Below are 25,584 nucleotides of genomic sequence, written 5' to 3'. Positions count from 1 at the left end.
CTCAAAGTTCGAGAGATCTGACACGTATAGCGAAATGAACTCTTTGTCCCCGGGGATTTGAAGTTTCACTTCCTCCGTGGCTTGTGTCACCCCTCCTGACTTCAGGGGTCTCCCATCGATAGTCTCCACAGCTAGGGGAGCGTTCAGTTTCCACCGGGAAATTCCATGATGCTTGACTAACTTTACATCAATAAAATTTGTGGAGGCTCCACTGTCAATTAAGGCAGTGGAATTAAACACCACTCCTCTGGAAGTTGTAATCCGAATAGGCAAGACCAATACCCCCTTTGAGGGAGGTTGGATCGTTGGGGGGCCTTCATACAACGCTGCCCCCAGTCCACCGGCCTGCACGTGGACTGGGTGTTCTAGTTTCCCGACGGCTCAGCTTTCCCCCCTTTTAGTCCACAGTCTCTGGCCACGTGGCCCGGCTTTGAACAATAAAAGCATAAACGTTCTCGGCGGCGTCTTTCCTTTTCTTCTTCCGACAGTCTTGGCCTAGCCCCTCCCTGTCCCTCAGTTGCATTACCTGCCATTCCTGCAGAGGGAAGGGTCTTGCTGCGAGATGCCGAGGCTGAGTATCTCGGGACCTCCTGCTTCCTTTCCAGTCGCCTTCCTTCCATCCGGTGATCTATCTGTAGGCATAGCCGGATGAGCCCTGGTAGGTCAGTGGGGGGGGGACGTCCTGGCCAACTCATCCAGGATTTCAGCATTTAATCCACTCCGGTACATAAACATCAGGGCGACGTCATTGTAACCAGTTTCCTGGGACAGAATTTTAAAAGCGTTAGTGTACTCGGAAACAGTCCCTTTAGCTTGCTTCAGAGCGCCTAGTTGCCGCGCTACTGTTTCAGCTCTTTGCGGGTCTTGGAACATCTCGGTCATCTCCTGTATAAATCCTCTGTACCTTCTTAAGACAGTATCTTTTCTCACAAGATACGGAGTCACCCATTTTGCAGCTTCTCCCTCCAGGAGGCTAATCACGAAGGCCACTTTAGCCCCATCGTCTGAAAACTCCATGTGCCTGACATCCAGATATAACTCACATTGAGCCACGAAAGTTGCCAACTGATCACTTTGTCCCACGTATTTGGGGGGCAATCCAATGGGAACCTTTACTGCGGCAGCTGGAGGGGCTGTTTGCATCTGGTCTATCGTGGCCTTCAAGGTTTGATTATCCGTCTTCAGCGCCTTGACTGCTGCTAGCAGGGCTTGGACATCCGTCTGCAATTCAGCTACCTTAGTCCTCAAGAGTTTCACTTCTTCCGTCTCAGAAGTGGGGTTCGTCCCCCCCGCTGCTCCCTTTGACATCTTGTCCCAGTCAAGTGAAGAGAGCGTTGAGGGTGATTTAGGTGGCTCTGTCAAGCTGTCAGGCCCAGGATGCGACTCAGGAACCAGACCAGAGGTTGTAGTTAATTCGTGTTTTATTAGAGTAATGTCCAACAAAGACTGCGTTTTCTCATGAACCAATACAGGGATACAGGTCCTGCGACATTGGGAGAAAGTTGACAGAGCAAGGGGCTGCTTCCCGCCTGTTCTTTAAGAAGGGGCTAAACGGGCGCGCAACCTTTTGCTCCTCCTTAACTCCCCCTCAGGTACTGCCCGCCTTCCCCCCCTTCTCTCCTGTCTTTTCAACCATCTGCGTGTGCGTGGTGAGGGGGGAGGCATCACCTCCTCCTCTTCTGAAGTGTCCGATTCCCCTATGGTTGATAAAGGAGGGGCTGAGGGTAAACCATCTCTCCGCCTTTCTGCTGTGATCAGCCCTCCCTCTTGCTCTGAGCTGCGGAGAAGGTAGGGCCTGGGAATGTCTGGGGGGGGATTCTAAAACTTCAAGGCTCTCAGGCTCCCCGTTGCTAGGCGACCCTATCTCTGGCATGTCCTCTGTTTCGGCTTCGCTCCACAGAGGGTAAGTTCCTCCCTCCTCCCTCTGCCAGCCATTTGAATCCTCTTCTGACAACCCCCCAGGACCCCAGCTCATCCTCCCGACACCTACAAACCTTGCAGAGAGGTGCTGCTGCACACTACCCTTATGTTGTCAGGAAGAACACTGACAACAGAGAGCAGTGCACAGACATGAACCCTTATCAGCTGAGTCTGGGAGTTAGGCTGAATGGAGGTGAATGATGTTGGAAGATGGGCGCCTTCAGATGTTCACCTTCCACATTCGCTTTCCCCTAACTGTCCTTCAAGCTTCCTGGGGAGCTCTCCCATAGGGACATAAAAAAGCCCTGCTGGATCAGACCAAAGACTCATCCAGTCCAGCATCCTGCTCTAACAGTGGCCAGCCAGATGCATATGGGAAGGCTCTATGCAGGGCATGAACACAACAGCACTCACTTGTGATTCCCAGGACTGGTATTTAAAGGCATATTGCCTCCAATGACGTTTAAAGCAGGGATGAGGAACCTGTGACCCTCCATATGTTCTTGCACTACAGTTCCCATTATTCTTGACCGTTGGTCATGCTGGCTGGAGGGTGATGGGAGTTAGAGTCCAACAACATCTGGAGGGCCACAGGTTCCCCGCCACTGGTTTAAAGCCACAGAGAAGTGGGATTTTGCCTCTGAGGACACACTTCAGATGTCACTGCTCCTCCAGTGAACATGTTTTCCTGGACCACTCTTTTTTTTTTTTCTATGGCACTAGAGAGCCCATGATGAGTGTTAATTTTCTCTCTGTATGAAAAGAACATTAAATGCTTCTCAATTTCAAATAAAGTCATTTTATTATGTACATTGCTTCTTAGTGTTCCAGAGTATGACAACAACAGAGAGATGGAACCAGAGGAGACCATAGAGGAGGCAAATATAGGCACAGGTATTGTGTTGTTATGCTTTTTTGTACCACTTCAAAAAATAGTTACATCTGGAGAATGTACATCTAGGAAGGAAGCCAGTACTTTGAGGTGCATGGCCTTAAAACAGGGTTAGCGTCATACGTGAATGCAGACACTCAGGCCAGTTATACTTTGCTTGCTTGCCACTATTGTTAATTCAGCTTCAGCCATTTTCAGGTCTTTGCCAAAACATGCAAGGGTTAAAAGTGTATAGAGCGGGAGGGGTGCACACGCAAGTCCCACTTCCAACATCCTCACATATGCAGGCTCCTCTCACACCTTTGTACATTGAGCAAAGAAGGTCTTGAGCAAGAAGGGGCTATTACTATTTCATTTATCAGTTGTTTTATGCCAGCGATTCCCAACGTGGGTGGTAGTGCCCCCCTGGGGGGCGTTACAGCCTTTCAGGGGGGTGTTGGCATGACTACAAACTTTGGGGGGGGGGTTCATTAGAGGGGCATTGACATTTGGCAGTCTGATGCGACTGTTGAAGCATTTAAGTTTAATTTTATTTAATACACAAATCATTAATTTTTAAACTGTTTCGTCCCCAGTTAGAATGTATTTAATAGTCTCAATGCATGGAAATAACACTATAAATAGTGTGTGCTCTTTAGTAAAGAAATTCTGAATAGCGGCCAGTGTCATATCAAGGAATGGGGATATTAGCCACGCCCCGGCACTAGGTAATGTTCCGATGCTGTCTTGAGGGATGTTGGAACCAATCACGAGAGAGTGTTTGATAAGCTGGGGGTATTGGTGGAGGGCGCATTCTTCCAACGGGTGAGTGCCGTGTGCAAACGGGTGACGCAGACCGTCAGTTATTTGCTGGTTTTCTTCAGGAACGGGACACACTCGCTACCCGTTGTTTCTGTGATGTTTAAATGAACTTGTTTAACGAAACAATGCAGGTAAACTGAATGAGTTTGTTGTTAAGTATATTAAGTATAATAGGAAGCATTGGCGTATACTTAATCTGAGGGGGGTGTTGGGCACAAAAAGATTTTGCAAAGGGGTGTTGGGTTGAAAAAGGTTGGGTAACTCTGCTTTATACAATTTAAAAAAAGTTCTCAAAGCAGCTTGACAAAATAAAGTACAATACAGAAGAAACACTGTAAAACCAGACTTTTTTTTAAACAATGGCAATACAAAATCCATAAAATGCTCATCCAGCAGTATGTTAATGAGGACCAGGTCCTGTCACCCCACTGAAAGATGAGCAGCAATGTAGGAGGCAACAATAACTCAAAGCCTGGGTGAATAGAAAGCCTGGCTCCTAAAGACTGCCTTGGGGAGAGCATGCGCAGCTGAGTGTGGTTAGGTGCCACCTCAAGTTTGGGAACCCTGATCATGCAAGGTTCCTGATCACAAGGGGGCTTCTAGCTACATTCAGCTGAGTGAGGATAGAAGCTCACTTCAGACCTTTCCTCTAAACATGCCAAGCTCAGGGGGAGGAGGCACTACACCCAGCACACAGGGGACATTGGGGCCAGGGCCAGTGTGCACACATGGCCCCCTTTACACATTTAACCCTCCTATGATCAGGCTAGAGACCCAAATAAGGCTTAGGTTTCACACAAATCCTCAAGCTAACTGTATTCTCTATCAAACCCTCTTGCTACCTGGAGTGTTTTGTCTACTTTTGTTGCATTCCCTGTATTGCAGGGATGGTGAATCTGTGGCCCTCCTGATGTTGTTGGACTGCAGCTCCCATCAGCTCTAGCCAGCATGGCCAGCAATCCGGATAATGGAAATTGTAGTCCAGCAACAACTGTAGGGCCGCAGATTCACCATCCCTGCTGTGCTGGTTGAGTGGGTGTGACAGGAATTCAGAAGCAAGTGCACAAGCGGTGCCAGTCTTGCAGCAATTCTGGATCAGCACCTGCAAATCCAGACTAGCTGTGAGTACAGCAGAAGCTTCACACCAGTTTTTGCAAACTCTGTGCAGTCTCTCAGATCAGGCAAAACTGGTTTCAGCCACAAGCCTTGGAGGAGGAGGAGGAGGAGGATATAACTCCCTTGCACACCCATAAATGCTTGGAACAAGGGATTTCTTGCAGCAGCTGGTTGCCCAGGCGAGATTGTTCTGTACATATCAGTGCTCTGGCTGTACAGAGACCTACAGAGCTTACTCCTTCCCTTTCTATAATAGAACAATACACACAGAGGCAACATGAGGAAAGAGTTCTTCATCTGATATTGCAACTAAAATTCTGCCCTCTCTAAATTCTGCCTTAGGCACTGTGCAGTGCTACATAATGCAAATCCTGATAGGAATAGTGGTAAGGCAAATTTGTTAGATCAGTGAATCGCCTTTCATAAGCTAGAAAACAGTTGATTTAAATTCTCATTTCCTCTCCCTGCTCCCCCCAAATCCCCTGACATCTTGGTATTATTTTCACCACAAGACAAACTGGTGTCTTTTTAGTGTGAATTCATGCAATAGATTCCCCTATAAATAACATCTGTTCCCCTAGAAAAGCTCAGGGTGGAAGTTTTGCATTTGTTTATCAACATGCTAAGTGCCGTGTCATGTCCTGAGGGTTAATGCTGCTTGTATGAACAGGTTCCGAAGATCATCCAGGAAGAGTTAAAAGTGGAACTCCCATATCTTCAGCTAGGTAACAACAATCATCATAATAAACTGTCCTTGTGCTGTTCATAAAAATTATTAGGGGGATTTACCCTATTACATATGAAGAGGGCTGGAGCAAAATTTCTGCTAATTCTTACGATCAGTTCTGACATTATTTTTGACCTTTGTTCCTGTCTTATTGCATCTTATTCAGACTGGTGTACAATGTGTCATGGGAGGTGAATCATGGATCCTGAGAGTGTGGGAGATGCTACAGCTAGATTTCTCATGGGAAAGCCTGCCACTTTTAAAGAAAACAAAAGTGTAGCACTGCTTTCCATCCACCCTTGGGTGTTTATTTGTAAGATGTTAGATGTTTTGCACTTGTGCAAACTTCAGGGCTCTCCCAAGCTTGCTGATCCCTCCTTTTTTTCTCAGTGGCCTCATTTTGGCTCCAGTCCTGTCTGCATTCACCACTTGAGTTTGCTTTTAGAAGGAGTGGCATCCGTTGCAATTGCACTGAAAACATGTTTGCTTCCAACAGACCACACTGTGGTCAGAATCAGAATTCCTCAAGAACTGGCAGTAGCAATTACCAATGTACTATTTGTGTTATGAATAGAGCTCCAGGCCTTGTATATGTGTTACATGAGCCTCAACAATGTAAAAAAGTGTGTGTTTACGCAGATGCTGCCGTAAATGCGTGTCGTTGCCCTCAAGAACTAATATTATAATTTTCCTTCTGCTTAGGTCATCTTATAAAGAGAGCCAAGAGGAAAAGATTGATAGCAGTCCAGAGCCTAGATCAGATATTACCTCCTTGGAAAGATCATCAGGGCTGTCCTCCCAAGAACCCACTAAGGCATTATCGTCAAGCAAAGGTACCGTGTTGTAACTATCATGTGCCAATGTACTGTGGATTAAGGATGTGTACACACCAATCATTTAATGTACATTTAAAGTACTTATTTTACCCCAATGAATACTGGGAACTGTAGTGTACAGATCTGCAGTACTCAATTCCCTTAACAACCTACATTTCCCAGATTCTTTTGGGGGCGTGGGAGTGTGCTTTAAATATATTGTGTGTATGCAGTCTAAGTAAGCCATTGCATAAAAGGTAAAGGTGTCCCCGCACTTATAGTGCAAGTTGTTTCCGACTCTTAGGGTGACGTCTTGCGACATTTACTAGGCAGACCATATATATGGGGTGGGATTGCCAGTTCCTTCCCCGGCCTTTCTTTACCCCCCCAGCATATGCCGGGTACTCATTTTACCAACCACAGATGGATGGAAGGCTGAGTGGACCTCGACCCCTTTTACCGGAGATTCGACTTCCTCCTTCCGTTGGAATCGAACTCCGGCTGTGAGCAGAGCTTCGGCTGCGTTACAGCCGCTTACCTCTCTGTGCCACGGAGGAGCCATTGCATAGCATTACTAATTAAAAAGGCAACTAGTGAGGAAGGATAAGTACCTCAGTGTTCTAGACAAAGCATGAATGAGGTTTATAGAATGGACAACACAGAAATTGAATAGTTCCACATCTGAAACTGGAGTAGTATCTTGGAGATGGGTTGGACTAGAAAATAAAATAAAAAGCTGGAGGCAAGTATCTGAACCAGGGGTGAAGAACCTCCAACAGATGTTTGTTGGACTACAGCTCCCATGATCCCTGACTGTCGGCCATACTGGCTGAGACTGATGGGCGTTGGAGTCCAACCACATATGAAGGGCCACAGGTTTTCCACCCCTGTTGTAAATGCTTCACTTCAACTTCAGAAAATACTTTCTAACTTTTAAAATCAGTGTGGTGTAGTGTGTTAGTGTCGGGCTTGGTCTGGGGAGACCCAGATTCCAATTCCTGTTCCACCATGAAGCTCATTGGCTGACTTTGGACTGGGGATGAGCAAGAATTTCACTGAATTCAGATTTAGCACCAGATTTTTCAGTGGTCCACATAGTCTCCATCTTTGCAGAGCGATCTTGTTTGCTCCAAACTTCCGTGGCTTTCCTCCAGCACCAGATTTCCCCCTCTCCAATATTCCTTCCAATATATTGTTCATTGGTCTTACTCCCAGCAAAGCACAGCAGTACATGTTGGTTTCTATCTCTCTTTCTTCCTCTGTCTGTCACCCCTAATCGAATAATCCAAGCTCCAAGCAGGAAGAAGTCTTGACCATGTTAAAGACTCTAGGCTTGCCAAGGAGGAGGTGGGGGTGGGGTAGGGGGCACTGAAAACTGTTTTTCTCCTTTCCTCTCTAAAACAAAAACAGCCAGTCTCTGCTTGCTAACATGAAAATTTACCAGCCTCAGTCACAGCGGAGGAAGAGGAGGTGGCAAAGCCACTTTCTTTTATCAATATTTTATTTCAATTTATTTATTTATTTATTATTTTATTTATATCCCACCCTTCCTTCCAGGAGGAGCCCAGGACGGCAAACAAAAGCACTGAAAATACTTTAAAACATCATAAAAACAGACTTTAAAACCCATTAAAACAAAACATCTTTAACAACATTTTTTAAAAGCTTTCAAGACATCTTTAAAAAAAGGTTTTCTTTCAAAATATTGATAACTTGAAAGAAAATATTGATAAAGGAAAGTGGCTTCCTCTGCTGTGACTGAGGCTGGTCAGTTTTTACTTTAGCATAAAGAGACCAGCTGTTTTTTTTTTGAAAAGGAAAAGAGGTATCTTATTTATTTATTTATTTATTTATTTATGCATTATTTGATTTATATTCCACCCTTCCTCCCAGCAGGAGCCCAGGGCAGCAAACAAAAGCACTAAGAACATTTTAAAACATCATAAAAACAGACTTTAAAATATATTAAAACAAAGCATCTTTTAAAAGACCCAGTGCCTGCAGGGGGAAGAGGACCATCACAGCCCAGGGAGGGAGAGCCATCTGCCTGCTTGTGTTGCTGCTGCTGCAGCTTGGCTAACATCACCGCTGTCTCCTCCTTGGGCTTCTGCTCTGCAGGTTGCCACCTTGCAGGACCAGGCCCCAGGTACTCAGCCAGCTGTGCCTGATACTGTTCCACCTGCCCCTTCTTTGGAGGGGATACATAAGCTAGCTGGCTGAGGTGGCTTGGGAGACCCAGTGCCTGCAGGGGGAAGAGGACCATCACTGCCCAGGGAGGAAGAACCATCTGCCTGCTTGTGCTGCTGCTGCTGCTGCAGCTTGGCTAACGTCACCGCTGTCTCCTCCTTGGGCTTCTGCTCTGCAGGTTGGCACCTTGCAGGACCAGGCCCCAGGTACTCAGCCAGCTGTGGCTGATATTGTTCCACCTGTCCCTTCCTTGGAGGGGATACGTAAGCCGGCTGGCTGAGGTGGCTCCTGCTTTGTTTGCCTTTTTGTGGGTCTTGAATCATGCGCCTGGGAGAGAGGATTCGGAGCCAAGTGGGGAGACTTGAGGGGCCCCCAATTAGTGTAGTGATGGGTAGAGGGAGATATGGTGTTGTGAGGAGCACTTGCCAGGTAAGGGGAATGTGGCTGAGGCAGTTAACAGCTGTTCCTTGTTCTGGTCCTCCCCACACCCGCAGGTTTGTTGGTTGCCAGCCAGCTCTCAGACCTCCGGATCCTGCTGCTAAATGCCAGATGGGTGCATAATAAGATCTCCCTCATTCACGATTTAATTGTGGATGAGGCAGCCGATCTGGCATGTATAACCGAGACCTGGGTGGGTGAGCAGGGGGAGTCAGTCTCTCCCAGCAATATCCACCAGGGTACCTTGTCCAGCATCAGGGTAGACCTGAGGGTTGGGGGGGTGTTGCTGTGGTCTATAGGAGCGCCATCTCCCTCTGCAAGCACCCTGTCCATGTGACTACTGGTCTGGAGTGTTTGCACCTTATGTTGGGTCAACGGGACAGACTGGGGATTCTGTTGGTGTACCGCCCACCCCGTTGCCCAACAGACTCCCTAGCTAAGCTGACGGAGGTGGTCTAGGGTGTACTATTGAGATCCCCCAGACCGTTGGTTCTGGGGAATGTCAACATTCATGCAGAGGCTGCCTTATCCGGGGCGGCTCAGGATTTCATGGTTTCCATGACAACCATGGGACTGTTCTAATACGCCATTGGCCCAACACATGTAACAGGGCATACTCTAGATCTGGTTTTTGCAACTGGACATGGAGTTGGTGATCTGAATGTGGGGGGCCTTACATCAGTCTCTCTGTCATGGACAGATCACTGCTTGCTGAAGTTTAGATTCACAGCAGCTTTTCCCCTCTGCAAGGGTGGGGGACCTATTAAGTTGGTCCTCCCCCAGAGACTAATGGATCCGGATGGTTTCGAAAGGGCTCTGGGGAGTTTTCCGGCTGATAGGGCTGGCGCTCCTGTCGAAACCCTGGTTGAACTGTGGAATACAGAAATGACCTGGGCGGTTGACATGATTGCTCCTGAGCGCCCTCTCCTGTGTAGAGCTTGCACGGCTCCATGGTATACCCCAGAGCTGAGAGCGATGAAACAATATCGGAGATGGCTTGAGTGCAGATGGAGACGAACTGGTGGATGCAATTATACACTGGTAAGTGCCTATGGTAAGCTGTATTTAGGGGCAGTAAGGGCAGCAAAAAAACAATAGTTTGATGCCACTATCAAATCATCAATCTGCCGCCCAGTGGAGCTCTTCAGAATTGTCGGGGGGCTATTACACTCTGGCCACAGGGACGAGGTAGAACCATCTGAGGCCCGCTGTAATGAATTTGCTAGGCACTTCCAGGATAAAATCTTTAGCATCCGCCAGGACTTAGACTCCAGTGTTATAGCAGATGAATCAAGCGAGGTATCCAGAGCACAGCCTTGTCCCGATTTCTTGGATAAGTTTCAGTTGGTGCAGCTTGAGGACATTGACAGGGTGCTTGGACAGGTTCGTGCAACCACTTCTGTACTGGCTCCTTGCCTTTCTTGGCTAATAAAAGCTAGCAGGGATGGAACAGCCGGCTGGGCCAAGGAGGTGATTAATGCCTCTCTGCGAGAGGGGGTGGTCCCTGGCTGCCCGAAAGAAGCAGTAGTGAGACCACTCCTGAAGAGACCTTCCTCGGACCCAGAAAATCTTAATAACTATAGGCTTGTGGCAAATGTTCCATTCCTGGGCAAGTCCTGGAACTAGTGGTTGCGGGCCAGCTCCAGACACTCTTGGATGAGACCGATTCTCTGGATCCATTTCAGTCAGGTTTCAGGCCTGGTTTTGGCACGGAAACAGCCTTGGTCGCCCTGTATGATGACCTTTGTCGGGAGAGAGACAGGGGGAGTGTGACTCTGTTGATTCTCCTTGATCTCTCAGCGGCTTTTGATACCATCGACCATGGTATCCTTCTGGGGAGACTGGCTGAGTTGGGAGTGGGAGGGACTGCATTGCAGTGGTTCTGCTCCTAGTTGGCAGGTCGCCTCCAGAAGGTGGTGCTTGGGGAACATTGCTCGGCACCCTGGACTCTCCAGTATGGGGTTCCTCAGGGGTCAGTTCTGTCTCCCATGCTGTTCAACATCTACATGAAACCGTTGGGTTTGGTCATCCGGAGCTTTGGAGTGCATTGCCATCAGTATGATGATGACATGCAGCTCTACTTCTCCTTTTCATCTTCTTCAGGTGAGGCTGTCAATGGGCTGAACCAGTGCCTGGCTGTGACAATGGACTGGATGAGGGCTAATAAACTGAGGCTCAATCCAGACAAGACTGAGATGCTGCTAGTGGGTGGTTCTTCTGACCAGATGGTGAATGTCCAACCTGTCCTGGATGGGGTTGCACTCCCCCTGAAGGAGCAGGTTCGTAGCTTGGGGGTTCTCCTGGAACCATCTCTGTCACATGAGGCTCAGGTAGCCTCGGTAGCACGGAGTGCCTTCTACCAACTTCGGTTGGTGGCCCAACTACATCCCTATCTGGACAGGGATAACCTGGCTTCAGTTGTTCATGCTCTGGTAACCTCCAAATTAGATTACTGCAATGCACTCTACGTGGGGCTGCCTTTGAAGATGGTTCGGAAACTGCAGCTTGTGCAAAATGCAGCGGCCAGATTGGTAACAGGGACCAGACGGTCCGAACATATAAAACCGATTCTGGCCCGCTTGCACTGGCTGCCTGTGTGTTTCTGAGCTCGATTCAAGGTGCTGGTTTTAACCTATAAAGCCTTACACGACTTGGGACCACAATACCTGATGGAACGCCTCTCCCGATATGAACCCACCCGTACACTACGTTCAGGATCAAAGGCCCTCCTCCGGGTGCCTACTCCAAGGGAAGCTCGGAGGGTGGCAACAAGGGAGAGGGCCTTCTCAGTGGTGGCCCCCAAATTATGGAATGACTTCTCCGGTAAAAGGGGTCATGGTCCACTCAGCCTTCCTTCCATCCGTGGTCGGTAAAATGAGTACCCAGCATATGCTGGGGGGTAAAGAAAGGCCTGGGAAGGAACTGGCAATCCCACCCCATATATACTGTCTGCCTAGTAAATGTCTCAAGACGTCACCCTACGAGTTGGAAACGACTCGCACTATAAGTGCGGGGACACTTTTATCTTTACCTTTACAGGAGGCCCTCACCTGCAGAGCACAGTGATCAACTGGGTATATAAGAGGTAAGACGATCTTTCAGGTATCCTGGTCCCAAGCTGTATAGGAATTTGTACACCAAGATCAGAACCTTAAACTTGGCCCTATAGCAAATGGGCAGCCAGTGCAATTCTTTCAGCAGTGGGGTGACATGTTGGCGATACCCTGCCACAGTGAGCAGTCTCGCCGCTGCATTTTGCACCAGCTGCAGGTTCCGGACCAACCTCAAGGGCAGCCCCACATAGAGCTCATTACAGTAATCCTGCCTAGAGGTTACCAGTGCATGGACAACAGTAGTTAGGCTATCCCACTCCAGAAACAGCTGCAGCTGTTTTACCAGCCAAAGCTGGTAAAAGGCACTGCTAGCCACTGAGATTACCTGGGCCTCTAGCAACAAAGATGGATCCAGGAGCACCCCCAGACTATGCAACTGCTCTTTCAGAGGGAGTACGACCACATCCAAAGCAGGCGACTGATCAATTATCCGAACTTGGGAACCACCAACCCACAGCGTCTCCATCTTGCTAGGATTCAGACTCAGTGTATTGGCCCTCATCCAGCCCACCACCGAGTCCAGGCAGAGGTCCAGGGCTTGCACGGCCTCTCCCGATTTCAGATGTTATAGAGAAATAGAGCTGGGTATCGTCAGTGTACTGCTGACACCTTTCCCCAAATCTCCTGATGCCCGCTCCCAAGGGCTTCATACAGATGTTAAACAGCATGGGGGACAAGATGGTACCCTGCGGCACCCCACAGCACAACTGCCAGTGGGCCAAAAAACAATCACCCAATGCTATTCTCTGAAAACGACCTTGGAGATAGGATCGGAACCACTGTAAAACAGTGCCTCTTATATCCATCTTACCAAGTTGGCCCAGAAGCATACTATGTTCAATGGTTTTAAAAGCCACTGAGAGAATGTAACAGGGTTCTACTCCCCCTTTCCTTCTTCCGATAAAAGTCATCCATCAGGGCGACCAAGGCAGATTCAGTCCCATAACCAAGTCTGAACCCAGACTGGAATGGGTCAAGATAATCTCTTTCATCCAAGAGTACTTGCAATTGCTGTGCCACAGCTCTCTCAATCACCTTCCCTAAGAAGGTGGGTATTTGCGACCAGTCAGTACACTCATACGGCAGGTTATGTTCCAGGACCCCACTGAAAAGCTAAAGTGGGCCCTACTGTATTCCAGCCGCTGCGCTCCAGCTGACAGCAATGAGCTGTAGCTCGCGATCAGCTGTTGTGTGAGGAGCTCCAGCCACCATGCTCCAGCTGATAGAAATCAGCTGTAGCACGGGGAGCTCCAACCACCGCGCTTCAGCTGACAGTGATCAGCTGCAGCGTGCGATCAGCTGTAGCGCAGGGAGCTTACGTGCTACAGCTGATTGCTGAAGCGCAGCAGCTGGAACTCCCAGCGCTACAGCTGATCACCCCGCTGGCGCCACCATATTAGCGGAACGCCAAAAAGCGGTGCCCTGCTGTAATTGTCGCAAACCAATGGGTCCAGGGTGGGCTTTTTCAGGAGTAGTCGGATCACCGCCTCTTTCAGGGCGACTGGAACCACTCCCTCCCGCAGTGATGCTTTGACCACACCTTGGATCCACTTGGTCAAACTCCCTCAGCAAGCTTTAATAAGGGCAAGGGTCGCTGGCCGCATTGTCGCAAGCACCTTGTCTACATCATTAGGCCACATTTTGGGGAAGTCGTAAAAGCGGTCCCAAGACTGAGATGTCCCTGCCCATTCATCTTGTTTGTCTGTGGCCAGTACACAATGGAGATTAATCACCAGTATGTATAACTAATTTGGTTTGTGCTCAGCAGGATCTAAAGGCCATCCTACAATATTGGGAGGAGTCAGGAGAGAAAGCTCTGCTGTGTGTTACTTAAGCAGGTAAGTGATTGAAATGTGTTGCTTCCCATGTCGCAATTGAGTTTGCTCATGTTGCTATTTGGTAACAATACACAACCCTCCAGCGGTATCACGGCTGATAAATCCTTTTCTTCGAGATGACTGTGAAGAAGACAAGGAGAAATCACTTACACTCCCTTTTCTATTTCAGCTTTACATTAAAGTTTAGTGTAAAATCAAAGTATGAAAGGGTGTGACTTGGGGCGGGGGTAGACCGAGGGACTGGCCAGTCTGATTGTCTTCCACATTTTAAGCCACACTAACTTCACAATATTATGTTCAAGACTGAAATTCATTATGTGTAATTAATTTTACTTTTGGGTATATGTTTTCCTCTTATTGTGACTTTCTTGAAGGCTGCATATTCATCTGCTGTCTTTTCTAGGACTAGCATAACAACAAATGAGGGATTTTGTTGTCATTTCCAAGATTAGGGTGATTATATGTTTGCACAGCCAATGTTAGGACTGGAATTCTTATACTAGATCTAAACTACAGTTCAGTATCTTGCATGCTGGTTAATTTTTTCCGTTGCTTGGTTTTTCCACTGATGGGAAGCAGTGGGAAGGAAAGATAAGTCTTGGGCATCAAAGACAACCAATGAGCTTGGAGTTTGCTTTGAGACATAAAGTGATTGCATGTTGTGTTGTGTCTACCAAAAGGGAGGTGTTGGATACCGTTGCTGCCAATTTGTCCGAAAAACCCTTAGGAATATCTGTATCAATGCAGACAGATGCGAGCTGGCTTCATGACCATGTTTACAAGAAGAAGAGTAAGTAGCAGGGAAGAAATCTTCATTGTAATTGAATGAACCATTTGGGTACATAGGAAGCTGCCTTATGCCAGGTCAGATTATTTGCCCATCTAGATCAGTACTGTCTACTCTGACTGGCAGCAGCTCTCCAGGGTTTCAGGCAGAGGTCTTTCGTATCAGCTGCTACCAGATCCTTCAAACTGGAGATGCCAGGAGTTGAAACTGGAACCTTTTGCATGGAAAGTATGTGATTCATCATTGAGCGATTCCATACCCCCCAGGTACAGTCAACCTTCCCACTGTGGCCAGGGCTAGGTTGGGATTTGAACCCAAGACCTCTCACACCCTAAGAATGCCCCTAGAGCATTTACCGCATCATGTATTCAAAGTGAGGAGAAAGGTTTAAAATTATAGTAATTTTTACCTTGGTCCTTTCCTCATGCAAAATCCATGCTCTAGTAGCCTCCAGATTATTCTTCTGCTATGTGTTGTGTGCCTTTGAAGACTTCTTAGAAACTTCAGCTGGCCCAAAATACAGCTGCTGGATTGTCGACTGAAGGCAGACAAATGGTCTGTTTCCAAGTACAGTTCAAAGTGCTTGTGTTAATCTTTAAAGCCTTCTACAGCTTGGTATCTGGGTTTCTAAAGAACTGACTAAAAAGATAAAGGTGTCCCCGCACTTATAGTGCGAGTCGTTTCCGACTCTTAGGGTGACGTCTTGCAACGTTTACTAGGCAGACCATTTTTTAAATATGGGGTGGGATTGCCAGTTCCTTCCCCGGCCTGTCTTTACTCCCCAGCAATATGCTGGGTACTTATTTTACCGACCACGGATGGATGGAAGGCTGAGTAGACCTCGACCCTTTTTACTGGAGATTCGACTTCGTCCTTCCGTTGGAATTGAACTCTGGCCGTGAGCAGAGCTTTGGCTGCGTTACTGCCGCTTACCACTCTGCGCTGATGTTAAGGCTCCTCTCTGAGTGCCCCCACCATTGGAAGTCATGTAGCAGAGAAGGTTGTTCTCAGTGGAACATTCTGGCACTTGATCAATCCTGGGCCACATCTGCACTACAGTCATGACTTCTCCTAAAGAATCCTGAGAAGAGGGATTGATTGTTAAACCACTCTGGGAATTGTCGCTTTGGAGGGGAATATGGGTCTCCTAATAATTCTCAGCACCATTAACAAACTACAGTTCTGAGAATTCTTTTAGGGAAGCTATGATTTATTAAGTGGTATAATGGTGCTTGAAATGTATAATGTAGATATTGCTTTATTGTCTCCAAGTAACCCCCCCCCTTTTTTTTTTACCCAAGCCTCTTAAAACATTGGCCTCATTCACTTGTCACGATAAAGTTTATAATACATTGATAATGTTTTACCATGAACACACCGATTTGGGCCACTTGCTCCTTCCTACTAATGTGCAGTAGAAACAAACCATTATCCTAAGATTATTATGTCCGAACTGGACATCATAGTTTGTTTCACTCAAGAAGATAAAAACCCATGTCTATAGCTATTTTTTGTTTAGAGCAAAAGAAACCACAATCCGTGGTTTGGACTTAACACTAAAATGCCTTGGAGAATGCTCTTTGAATTGTATTTTGATTTAAAAAAATACCTTTATGGTTAAGTATCAGTTGCGAGACACCTACCTCCCACCCTCAGAAGCTGTGAAACCAAAGGGTGGGGTATTAAAATAATTAAAAATACATAAAATAACTAACACATTGAAGAGGTTAACAAAGCAAAAGTCAAGATTTATGTCTCGGAGAATTTTGCTTTAACCTTCTAAACATAACTACTTAAAAAGTAGTTTTGCTATATCTGTATACATACATATATAGTTTATTTTTAGACAGAAATAGCAAACAGTCTGTAGGTAATGTACTGCAGGTCTGTGGCAGTACACAGAACTGCCTTTATGAAATGGTATATTTCAAATACGTTTTGGGGTCATGATGCCTGACTACTTATTCCTTGTGTCCTCCCATAAGAAACACTCTGAATCCCTTCTGTTGTTATAAAGAAGCTTGTTCCATTTGCAGATATCATTAGGGCTTCATCCGTGTAATCAAACTCTGCAAGTGGGACCAAATTCCAGTGTTTGTTCGTGGTTCATCCCCTCGATAGAGATGTTGGCAATGGCCGCCAAACTGAAACAAGAGTTGTCTGCACTGGTATATCACTTATGATAAATCCAGTTTTGTTATAGAATCACACTGAACTGCAAGATGAAAGTGACCTCCATGGAGAATTTTGCTCCCCTGCTATTGCCTCTTTTCACCAATCCATCAATGCCTCTTCCCCTTGAAGAAAGAAAAATTAACCTTTATAAGCAGCCTTACTGAACCTGGTGCCATCCAGACATCCAGGACTACAAGTCTCATGAGCCCCAGTCAACACAGCCATGCTGGGGCTGATGGGAGTTGTAGTCCAGAACATTTGGAGGACATCAGGTTGGTGAAGCCTGCTTTATAATAGGCCAGGTATCATGCTTATTTTGTTTTCTTTACAGCTCCAAGGGAAGAAAAGTTTCCTCCTGAGAACGGTAAATTGATCCTCAGAACATCCATTTCTTCATTTTGAGCACTGCCACTTTTTCTAGTCTTGTGTGAATCCACAGAAGGGATCAAGAGGGGGCTGGGTGTAAACCTAGGAGGTGTAATTCCTACTCAGCCGGAAACTCCTTGAGAGACCTTGGGCACATTGCTATTCCTCAGTCTTAATTCATGATCTGTAAAATGGGAACATTATCCAATCCCCTTTACACTGATGATGCGATGATCAATGAAATCTGTATTTTGAGGCACAGACAATATCTATTTTCAGAGAGTAGTAGGCAGTTTGAAAGGATTGCTGTTTCTTTTTGTGCACTATGTCACTGTTGCCTCTGGCAAACAGGTTTTGCAGGCTTTTTATTGTTTCAAAACCCTGCAAAACTGATCTGAACTGGAGGCTATGGTGGGACCAAATAAAAGTGTACCAGTATATATCATGGGAAATTATACCTTTCTCAAGCCACTTTCAGCACTCTCATTGTCTGTCTCCAGTCTAAGGCTGTATTTGTGCCTGTGTTCCTTGTCTTGTTTCTTTTGCATCACATTGATCCAAGATACTCTTCTGTTGCTTTTTGTGAATTTGCAGTCTGCCCCTGCAAATATCAGCACAGGAATACTTGCAGGAGCCACTTTGGCCTGCAATAGGAGGCTGAGGCACCTGCTTGCAAATAGGTACGCTTGCAAGATGACAGTTCAAATTTCCATTTTAAGTGGCAAGCTGTAGCCCTTACAGGTAAACACTCCAACCTAGTTTCAAGTAGCAAGCTCTTTTCTTTAACTCTAGAAATGCATCATTGTTGTTCATTTGTTACACAGAATCCTGATGCTGCTCCTCAATTTGGGACATCACATTTTTTCCAGTATTCACAGTTCAGTACCTTGTATCATGGAAAACACAATTATTCTTTGAGGCAGCAAGCTATGGAACCACATGGACAGGTGTTTGGACATTGCTTGGAGCCTCCCTCTCCCATATTGTGACTTGCTTTTATTGTATTCTGTTCACTGTATCATTAATGCTTTTAGAGACCGAGGACTTCCCCACTGTACTCCTAAAACACGGGAGCACTCCTCTAGCCTAAAAACAAAATCGGACTTGACTTTTAGAATTCCACTGTTTATAGTCAAAAGCAACAAGACTGATAAGTCCCGTGCATGGTAGCAGATTCAAATGCCTGACTCTTCATATTCTGGAAGTCACTAAGGCAAGGCTCTTTGGGAGCCCATAAAGCACACCTGGACAGTCATGCAAACAGGCCATCAGAGCCCTTAAAGTCTACATTGATGTACAGCATAGCATGTCAACTCAGAAGTAAGTTCCTTTTGAGTTCATGGGAATACCTGTTGGTAGCAGTTCTTAAGGCATGCCCTTACCAGTGTGCATTCACTAAAGTGAAAATGGAGGATGAATTTTCTAAGGGCACTTCCACAAATAGGTTGGGTGTTTCCAGTCCTGTAGTGCAGAAGCACAATGGAGCATGTGAAGCAACTCTGGAAAAGGCAAATATCTTTTCCTTCCCAAAATATCCTAAGCTGAACTGCTAGTCCTGCTATCAACCCATGTCTACCATACATGCAGATCAGCACAAGCTGCAGCAATCCGCTGTTTATGTACAGTGAGGGAATGCATATGCCAGGGTAGCCAACATGGTGCCCTCCAGATGTTTTGAACTGCAACTCCTATCATCCATGACTTTGGGACATCCTGGCTGGGGATGATGGGAGTTGTAGTCCAAAGCACCTGAAGGGCACCACATTGGCTACCATTGGCATATGATGTTTCAGCACATGCGCACACAGTTGTAAATAAGTTGTGTGGACATACCCTTAGATTCAATTCTTAAAAGCAAGAACATGTTGATTTTCTAACTAATTCTCATTGTTGATGTTTAGATATCTATGCTGTCCTGGCCCAAGACCTCAGCTGTTTAGACATTTTGTGCGACACGGAGGTATTCATCATTTGTGGTCTCTCCACATTTTGTTTGGAACATCCTCCCATCTCAGCTTTCCCACCTCCATTCCTATCCCTCACAGGCAAATCAAGGCTGATGCCATTTATCTTTGGGTAACTGTATGGGAATATTCTGGGCAGAGTGGCTTGGGATTTGAAATGGAATGATCTCTTCATTGTACATTGGTTTTTTTTGTTTTAAGTTTAGAGAAGACTTCTTAAAGCTGTTTCAGGAATCGCTGCGCACTCTCTCCAGTGTTGGCCCACCAAGCATATTAGCGTATAGACCGGAATCATCAAGAGGAGACATTCATATAGAGGTGATAGCTCTTTCTATTCAGTGGGTAATGCATGTATAACCAGGTGTGTGCATAAAATAATGTATGAGGATACGTGCATTGTGTTGCACACTGGGGCAAACTTTTCAGCATTCTCTATCATTTTACCATCATAGCTTGTTCAGTATTATGAGGGAGCTCCTCCTGTTTTAATGAGCTATAGGTATATGTTACAAACACCTCTGTAAATGTGTCTGATTTGACTAGATCAGGGGTGGCCAATACTTTTCTCCGTTGAGGGCCGCATTCTCTTGGGAGAAATCTGCTTAGGGCCACATGTTGGTGGGGATGAGGCCAAAGTGGGAGCTCCCTTTTCTCTCTCTCTCTCTCTGTCCCCACCCAACAAGCTGCCAGGAGAGGGACAGACACTCTTACCACGCATCTCTTGCAAATAGCTTTTAAAATTAGGTTGAGGATTTTACATTGCCCACTCTTGGGTTGAATGGTTGAATTTCCACAAGTTGGCTGACCTTCAGCCCATTATAGGACAGGCTGACAGTGTTGAGGCTTAAGAAGACACTGCATGTCAACTTTCAGAGGGTTTATGGCTTTTAAAAAATGAACTCTTGTCATAAATTTAAGAGACTGCATAGTGTGTTCACGTCACATTAAATTCTGCCTGCTCCCCTTTCTTTTAATCAACATCTACATGCAATAGCTAAGTGGAGTCATCTGGAGCTTTGGAGTGCATAGTCATCAGTATGCTTATAACACATCACTCTGTTTTTACTTTTCATGTCAAGGAGGTGTGGCGGTGGATGTGCGGTAATGGAGTGAATGAGGGATAATAAACTGAAGCTAAATCCAGACAAGACAGAGACACTGTTAGGAGGTGGTTCCTCTGGCTGGATAAGTGGTGTTCAACCAGTTCTGGATGGAATCTTGCTCCCTCTGAAGGATTGGGTTCATAGCTTGGAGATGCTCTTGGATCCACTCCTGTCACTGGAGGCACAAGTGGCCTCTGTGGTACACAGTGCCATCTACCAGCTTTGGCTGGTGGCCTTGTTATTTCCCTATCTGGACAGGGAGAACCTGGCATCAGTAGTCTATACCCTGGTAAGCCCTGGTAACTTCATGGCTAGATTACGGCAATGCATTATATGTGGGGCTGCCTTTGAAGACATTTTGGAAACTATAACTGGTTCAGAATTCAGTGGTCAGATTGTCAATGGGAACCAGTCAGTTTGAATATATCTCATGGATTGTGGCCTGACCACACTAGCTCCCAATACATTTCCGAGCCCAATTTAGAGTGCTGGTTTTAACCTATGAAGCCTTACATGGCTCAAGAACCCAATACCTTACAGAACACCTTTTCCAACATGAGACTACCTGGACCCTGAGATCATCATTGTAGGCCATCAATTGAGTGCCCCCTGACTGTAGCACAGAGGGAGGAAACGAGGAGGATTTTTCACTGGTGACCCGTTTACGGAATGCTTTCCCTAAGGAGACTCATCTGGTGCCTACATTACCGTCTTTTCAGTGCCAGACAAAGACTTTCATGATGTTGTTGTTGTTATAAACATTTTAACATCTCTCAGGCATTTCATTGCTAACAGCTCTGTTATCTCTGTGGGTTTGTTGTTGCTTTTAGAATTATTTCAAGATAATTTTTAGTGCTTGTTTTAATTCTTTTGTGCATTTTGTATTGCAATGTGTTTTTGTATTATAAGTCACTTTGAGTCAAGCTAAATAATAGTAGTCATCTGCCAACCTAAACTAATAGGTTGAATAACAGATGATGATGATGATGATGATTACCCACCTTTCACCAGGAGATCTCAGGGTGGGTCATAGAAGTTTAAAATTCAGTATTAAAAATAATTATGACAAAGTACAATAAAAGGAATAGGCTAGGTCCTGAAAACATACATCTTAATGTCAAAGACCAGGGCAAAGAGGTGCGTCCTTAGCATTTGCTGAAAACTGTACAGCAAAGGTGACAGGTGCACCTCTGTGGCGAGGGAATTCCATAACTTCGGGGCTGCCACACAGAAAGCCCTCTTCCAGGCCACCATCCCCTGGACTTCTGAGTTTGGCAGAATGAATAAGAATAAAATTGTCATCTGAACTGCCTGTAATTTCTTTGCCCTTATTATCTTTAAAGTATTCTTCTGACTCGTTTGAGCAAGGGAGGGTCTTTAGGAGAAAGCAAGGGGACCTTTAAATAACATTAAGAAATAAATGTTATCTGCTGAAAACATGTACCATGGGTTGGCATATCTTTTCCGTCTAGGTGAGGAAGCAGCTGGGGGGGGGGGAGCAATTTTGAGAAGGCAAATGGCTGGCAGGGAAAGGGTTAAGCATCCCATGCCTCTTTCCCACTTGTCCTCTGGTCAAGATGCCGGCTTCCACCAGTGCTTCACCTTGTGGTGAGGGGGCAGGGAAGAGAGAGAGAGAGAAAGAGAGACAGGAAAAAGAGTCATGCAACTATTCCCAATGTGTTGTTCAGCCTTGAAGATCTGTCTGTCTGTCTGTCTGTCTAATCTATCTAATCAATATGGTATAGCCTTTCTGGAACTTCACCACTTCAGAATCATGAAGGTATTTCTATGACTGAATGTCCTGCTCCCCCCCCCCCCAGCGCACATCAAAAACTCCCTGTGTAAAAAGTTAGCATTTAAGGGAGAACAGTTGAAGTGTACCTTCTCTCTGATGTCCTAATTTCGTGTGCACAGTCTGGTGAATACGTGGCCCCCACATCTGCATCTTGGAAGGGCAATGCCACATACTTTTTTAAACATATTGATCAAGGTTTGATAATTGGCCTAAGGCGGCCAAATAAAAACAAATTAAAATTGGGTGGGTGAGTGTAAGCAGAAAAGTTGCAACTATTTGGTGTCTAGAGGCAAATTTATTCCAGGAACATATGGGGGGGAAGCGTCACCCCATGCCTACCTGCATTGCTACTTGTCAAGCTTTCCAGGAAACAGATGGTTCTGAGATCCTTAGTGAAATAAGAAACTAGTTGTCTGTAATCCCTTTGGAAAGTAAAAGGAAAACAAAACTGTTTAAGCTATTGTTGTTATTAATTAAGATTAACAGTCAGGATTTGGTAGAGGATACCAGCAAAGAAGCAATGGGTGATAGTTCAGTGGTCTTGGTGTGTTGCTGTTTAACAACATCTGTTCTGGTAAAAAATTTGGAATACAAGCAAGATGGAAAAAGATATGGGTTTCTTTTAGGAATCTGTAGGGACTTGATGAAATAACCTCTGTTGATTTGATGTGTAAATTGGATTATTGGATTGAGAAAAGGCACCTGTTCTTTGAACACAACTTTACCTTCCTTCACCCCACTTAGTATTCCGCTATCCAGATTTTATATTAGCTGTAACTTCCTCATTAAAGTTCTGGTCTTTTTAAAATGTTTAGGGATTTTGAGGATGAAGTCCTTCTGCCCCACTTTTAAAAAAACACAGTAAGAGCATGTGGAGGATCCACATGAATTGGCTGAAAATTGTGTACTAAATTCTGGTGAAAATCTATTGCAAAATCAGCCCCTCCCAATTTTGGGGGGTGAAGTGGGTGAAGAGAAAAATATCCAGTATTAGTGGAAAAGCCAAAATCTTCTACCAGGGTTGAATGTCCCGATGCTTTCTTGCATCCCCTCTTTTGATGTGGTTTGATGAAAATCCATTTAAGAAAAACAATATACTGAAATGTGGGGAAGATGCTTCCTTTCCCATAGAATTAAAAATCCAAGGATTTGAGATTTTCCCCAGAAATAGCAAATTATAATCATGAAGGGTTTTTTCTCATCTAGCTTGCTGATCAGATGGTTTAGTCATAATTATAATATATTAGAAAAAAGCACCGACTTTGTACCTGTATAAAGAATTGGCTGATTCTGGCACTTTGGTTGGATAGCGTTTGTTCCACTGGTCCTTATTTAATGGGTACATTACCTTTTTGTCTAATGTATACAGATTGCTGGTATGTACTGAATTTTCAAGTAATATTGAAGGGACCTGCCAAGTTCCAACTCTTGTTATTTTTGGCATGCACAGTTCTGTCTGACTTTACTCGGGAGCTAAACTCACAGCCTTATTGTATACAGGATTCTGGACATTTTTGCATTTAGGGGAGTTAGATGTGTGGTATAGCAAGTCCTGCAAAAAGTTAAACATACGTTATGTTGACTTCTATCAGAGTGAACTTGGCATGGGTTTCAACTCGTCCTTAAAACTAATGGGACTTTTAAAGTTCTTAACATTCATGCTGGACTGTGCACTAAGATACATCTGACAGCTAGATGCTAAAATGTAACATCGGCGTTGTAGTCAAACTACAGTATTTTTAATTAAACATTTTCTTCACACTCTTTAGAAGGATGTGTCATGGACTCACACAAAGGGGCTTTCTCATTTACTTTCCTTATTACGATGCTATAAATCCCTTATTGTACCCAAGGTTTATTCCAACGTGCAGCTAGACACATTTTGTGCAGTGTAAAAAAAAAGTGTGAAATAGGTTTTTCTGCAGTTGGGCATATGGGAGTTAATAAGGAGCTAGATAGTTTTAAAAAAAGAAATAGATGAGAAAAGGTAAAAAGAAATAGAAAATGAAGATGAATACTGGTTCCTTGCAAATCTTCGTAACCTTTTATTAAAAGTATATTATGGGACTAATTACTTGACTAATCAAAGGCATTTATTGATTCATACTGAACTCTACTTAAGTATGTAGGTACACAAATGTTATATACAAACACAGTTGTTGCTGGGGACATGCCCATATGCAGTAGGTAGTAGGTAGCTATATCAGTAGTTTCTTGATGTTCATCAGCAGATGCCAGTGAGAACATAGTTGCAAATACTGTGTTGGCAGGTGGTGTATGAGGTACGTCAGCTGGCAGAGCTGCTGCAGATGGTGACTGTGGTGAACTGTTGGATGCTGCTAGTCATGGCTGTGGGGAGTTGGTTTTGCACCAGCACTCTTGGATTAATGCTTTTTCATTCTGGCACAAAGTGGTACAACACTTGACTTGGGAAAAGGAACTTTTCGGTTGAAAGGATATAAAAAAGATTAGAAACTAAAGGAGCTGAATGGGACGTATAGGTTAAAAGAAAGCAGTAAATGCAATTTCCCCACTCTGTCCTTATCTAAATCTCCCTACAAATGTAAACTTTGTGCTCAGGGCCGGCTCCAGGAATAACGGGGCCCATGGGCATCAGCTGGCCCTGGTGTGTGTGCGCGTTTGCATTCGCGTTCGCGCGTGCGCAGCCCACCCTGCCCCCACCTACCTGTCTGCTATCTTTTACTATTGCCATTAACCAAGATGGCAGCTGCGGTTTCCCTAAGGGGATGAAGCCTCCGCCGCCATCTTTGTTGATGGCACGCACGCGTGCTACTTGCGCACATCTCTGCCATCAACTAAGATGGTGGCAGGGGATTCAGTGCCTTAGGGAAACTGCGGCTGCCATCTTTGTTAAGGGCAACGGTAAAAGACAGCAGACAGGTAAGTGGGGAGACGTGGGGGGGGCGTGGATCACGGGAGCGGAGGGGTGACTGAGGGGCCCCCTGTAGCTCCAGGGGCCGACGGGCCAGTGCCCAACCTGGCCACCCTTTAGAACCGGCCCTGTTTGTACTTGTCCTAGCCACTGAGGAACTTTCCAAAGGCAAAGTGGTGCAGTTTAGAGTTCAGCAGCTGTGGTCCAAAAACTGTCTCCAGCAGCTACAGTTGTCTTCAAGCATTGAAGTGCCTCCTTCCTGCTCAGCCCTTCAGTAGGCCTGGTAGCACAATTAGTTCTCTCTCTTTCAACAGGCAGCTTGGAAAATCACAGGACAGCCCCCTAGTCCTTCTTTCAGGTCTGAGTGCAGGCTCCTTGTCCTTCCTTCTCCAACCCTACAGTTTTCTCTGTTATAAGAGCAGCTGCAGCATAGGGCAGGTCTTTGTGGTGTCGTACTACAGTTCCCAGGATTCCTGGAGCCTTGTTCCTGTTTGCCAGTATTTGTTTTGTCCTTTCGCTATCCTGGAGAACAAATCCTTGAAGAAGACTCATGTCCCATGACTAGTCTTCTTTCTACAAAGTCCAGTTCAGTTGAAGCAACATCTCTGAAAGATGCCCAACAGACTGCAAGGCTTTACAGACTGAACAAGGTAG

At 45.6% G+C, this 25,584-nt stretch overlaps 1 protein-coding gene across 13 annotated transcripts in view; it reads left to right on the top strand.

Moving 5' to 3' along the window:
- Positions 1-25,584, top strand: part of ERICH6 (glutamate rich 6) — a 63,923-nt gene that overhangs the window by 10,246 nt on the left and 28,093 nt on the right. For 11 of the 13 annotated variants that reach the window (XR_009764102.1, XR_009764101.1, XR_009764105.1 and 8 more), the window contains exons 3-10: positions 2,744-2,814; positions 5,400-5,454; positions 6,159-6,289; positions 13,778-13,847; positions 14,528-14,637; positions 17,141-17,173; positions 19,077-19,135; positions 19,341-19,457. Coding sequence is in view for 8 of the 13 variants with exons in the window: in XM_061637027.1 (XP_061493011.1) it covers positions 2,744-2,814; positions 5,400-5,454; positions 6,159-6,289; positions 13,778-13,847; positions 14,528-14,637; positions 17,141-17,173; positions 19,077-19,135; positions 19,341-19,457 (646 nt within the window). In the remaining 5 variants the exon portion in view is untranslated. Of the gene's footprint in view, positions 1-2,743; positions 2,815-5,399; positions 5,455-6,158; positions 6,290-7,775; positions 8,637-9,831; positions 9,938-13,777; positions 13,848-14,527; positions 14,638-17,140; positions 17,174-19,076; positions 19,136-19,340; positions 19,458-25,584 lie in introns of those variants that run through there. The other 2 variants (XM_061637030.1, XM_061637032.1) reach the window with 2 other exon arrangements.

Source organism: Rhineura floridana, chromosome 7 (assembly GCF_030035675.1).
Source record: "Rhineura floridana isolate rRhiFlo1 chromosome 7, rRhiFlo1.hap2, whole genome shotgun sequence".
NCBI classification, from domain to species: Eukaryota; Metazoa; Chordata; class Lepidosauria; order Squamata; family Rhineuridae; genus Rhineura; species Rhineura floridana.
Note: the sequence above shows the minus strand (reverse complement) of the source record. Positions and strands in the feature narration are given on the sequence as shown.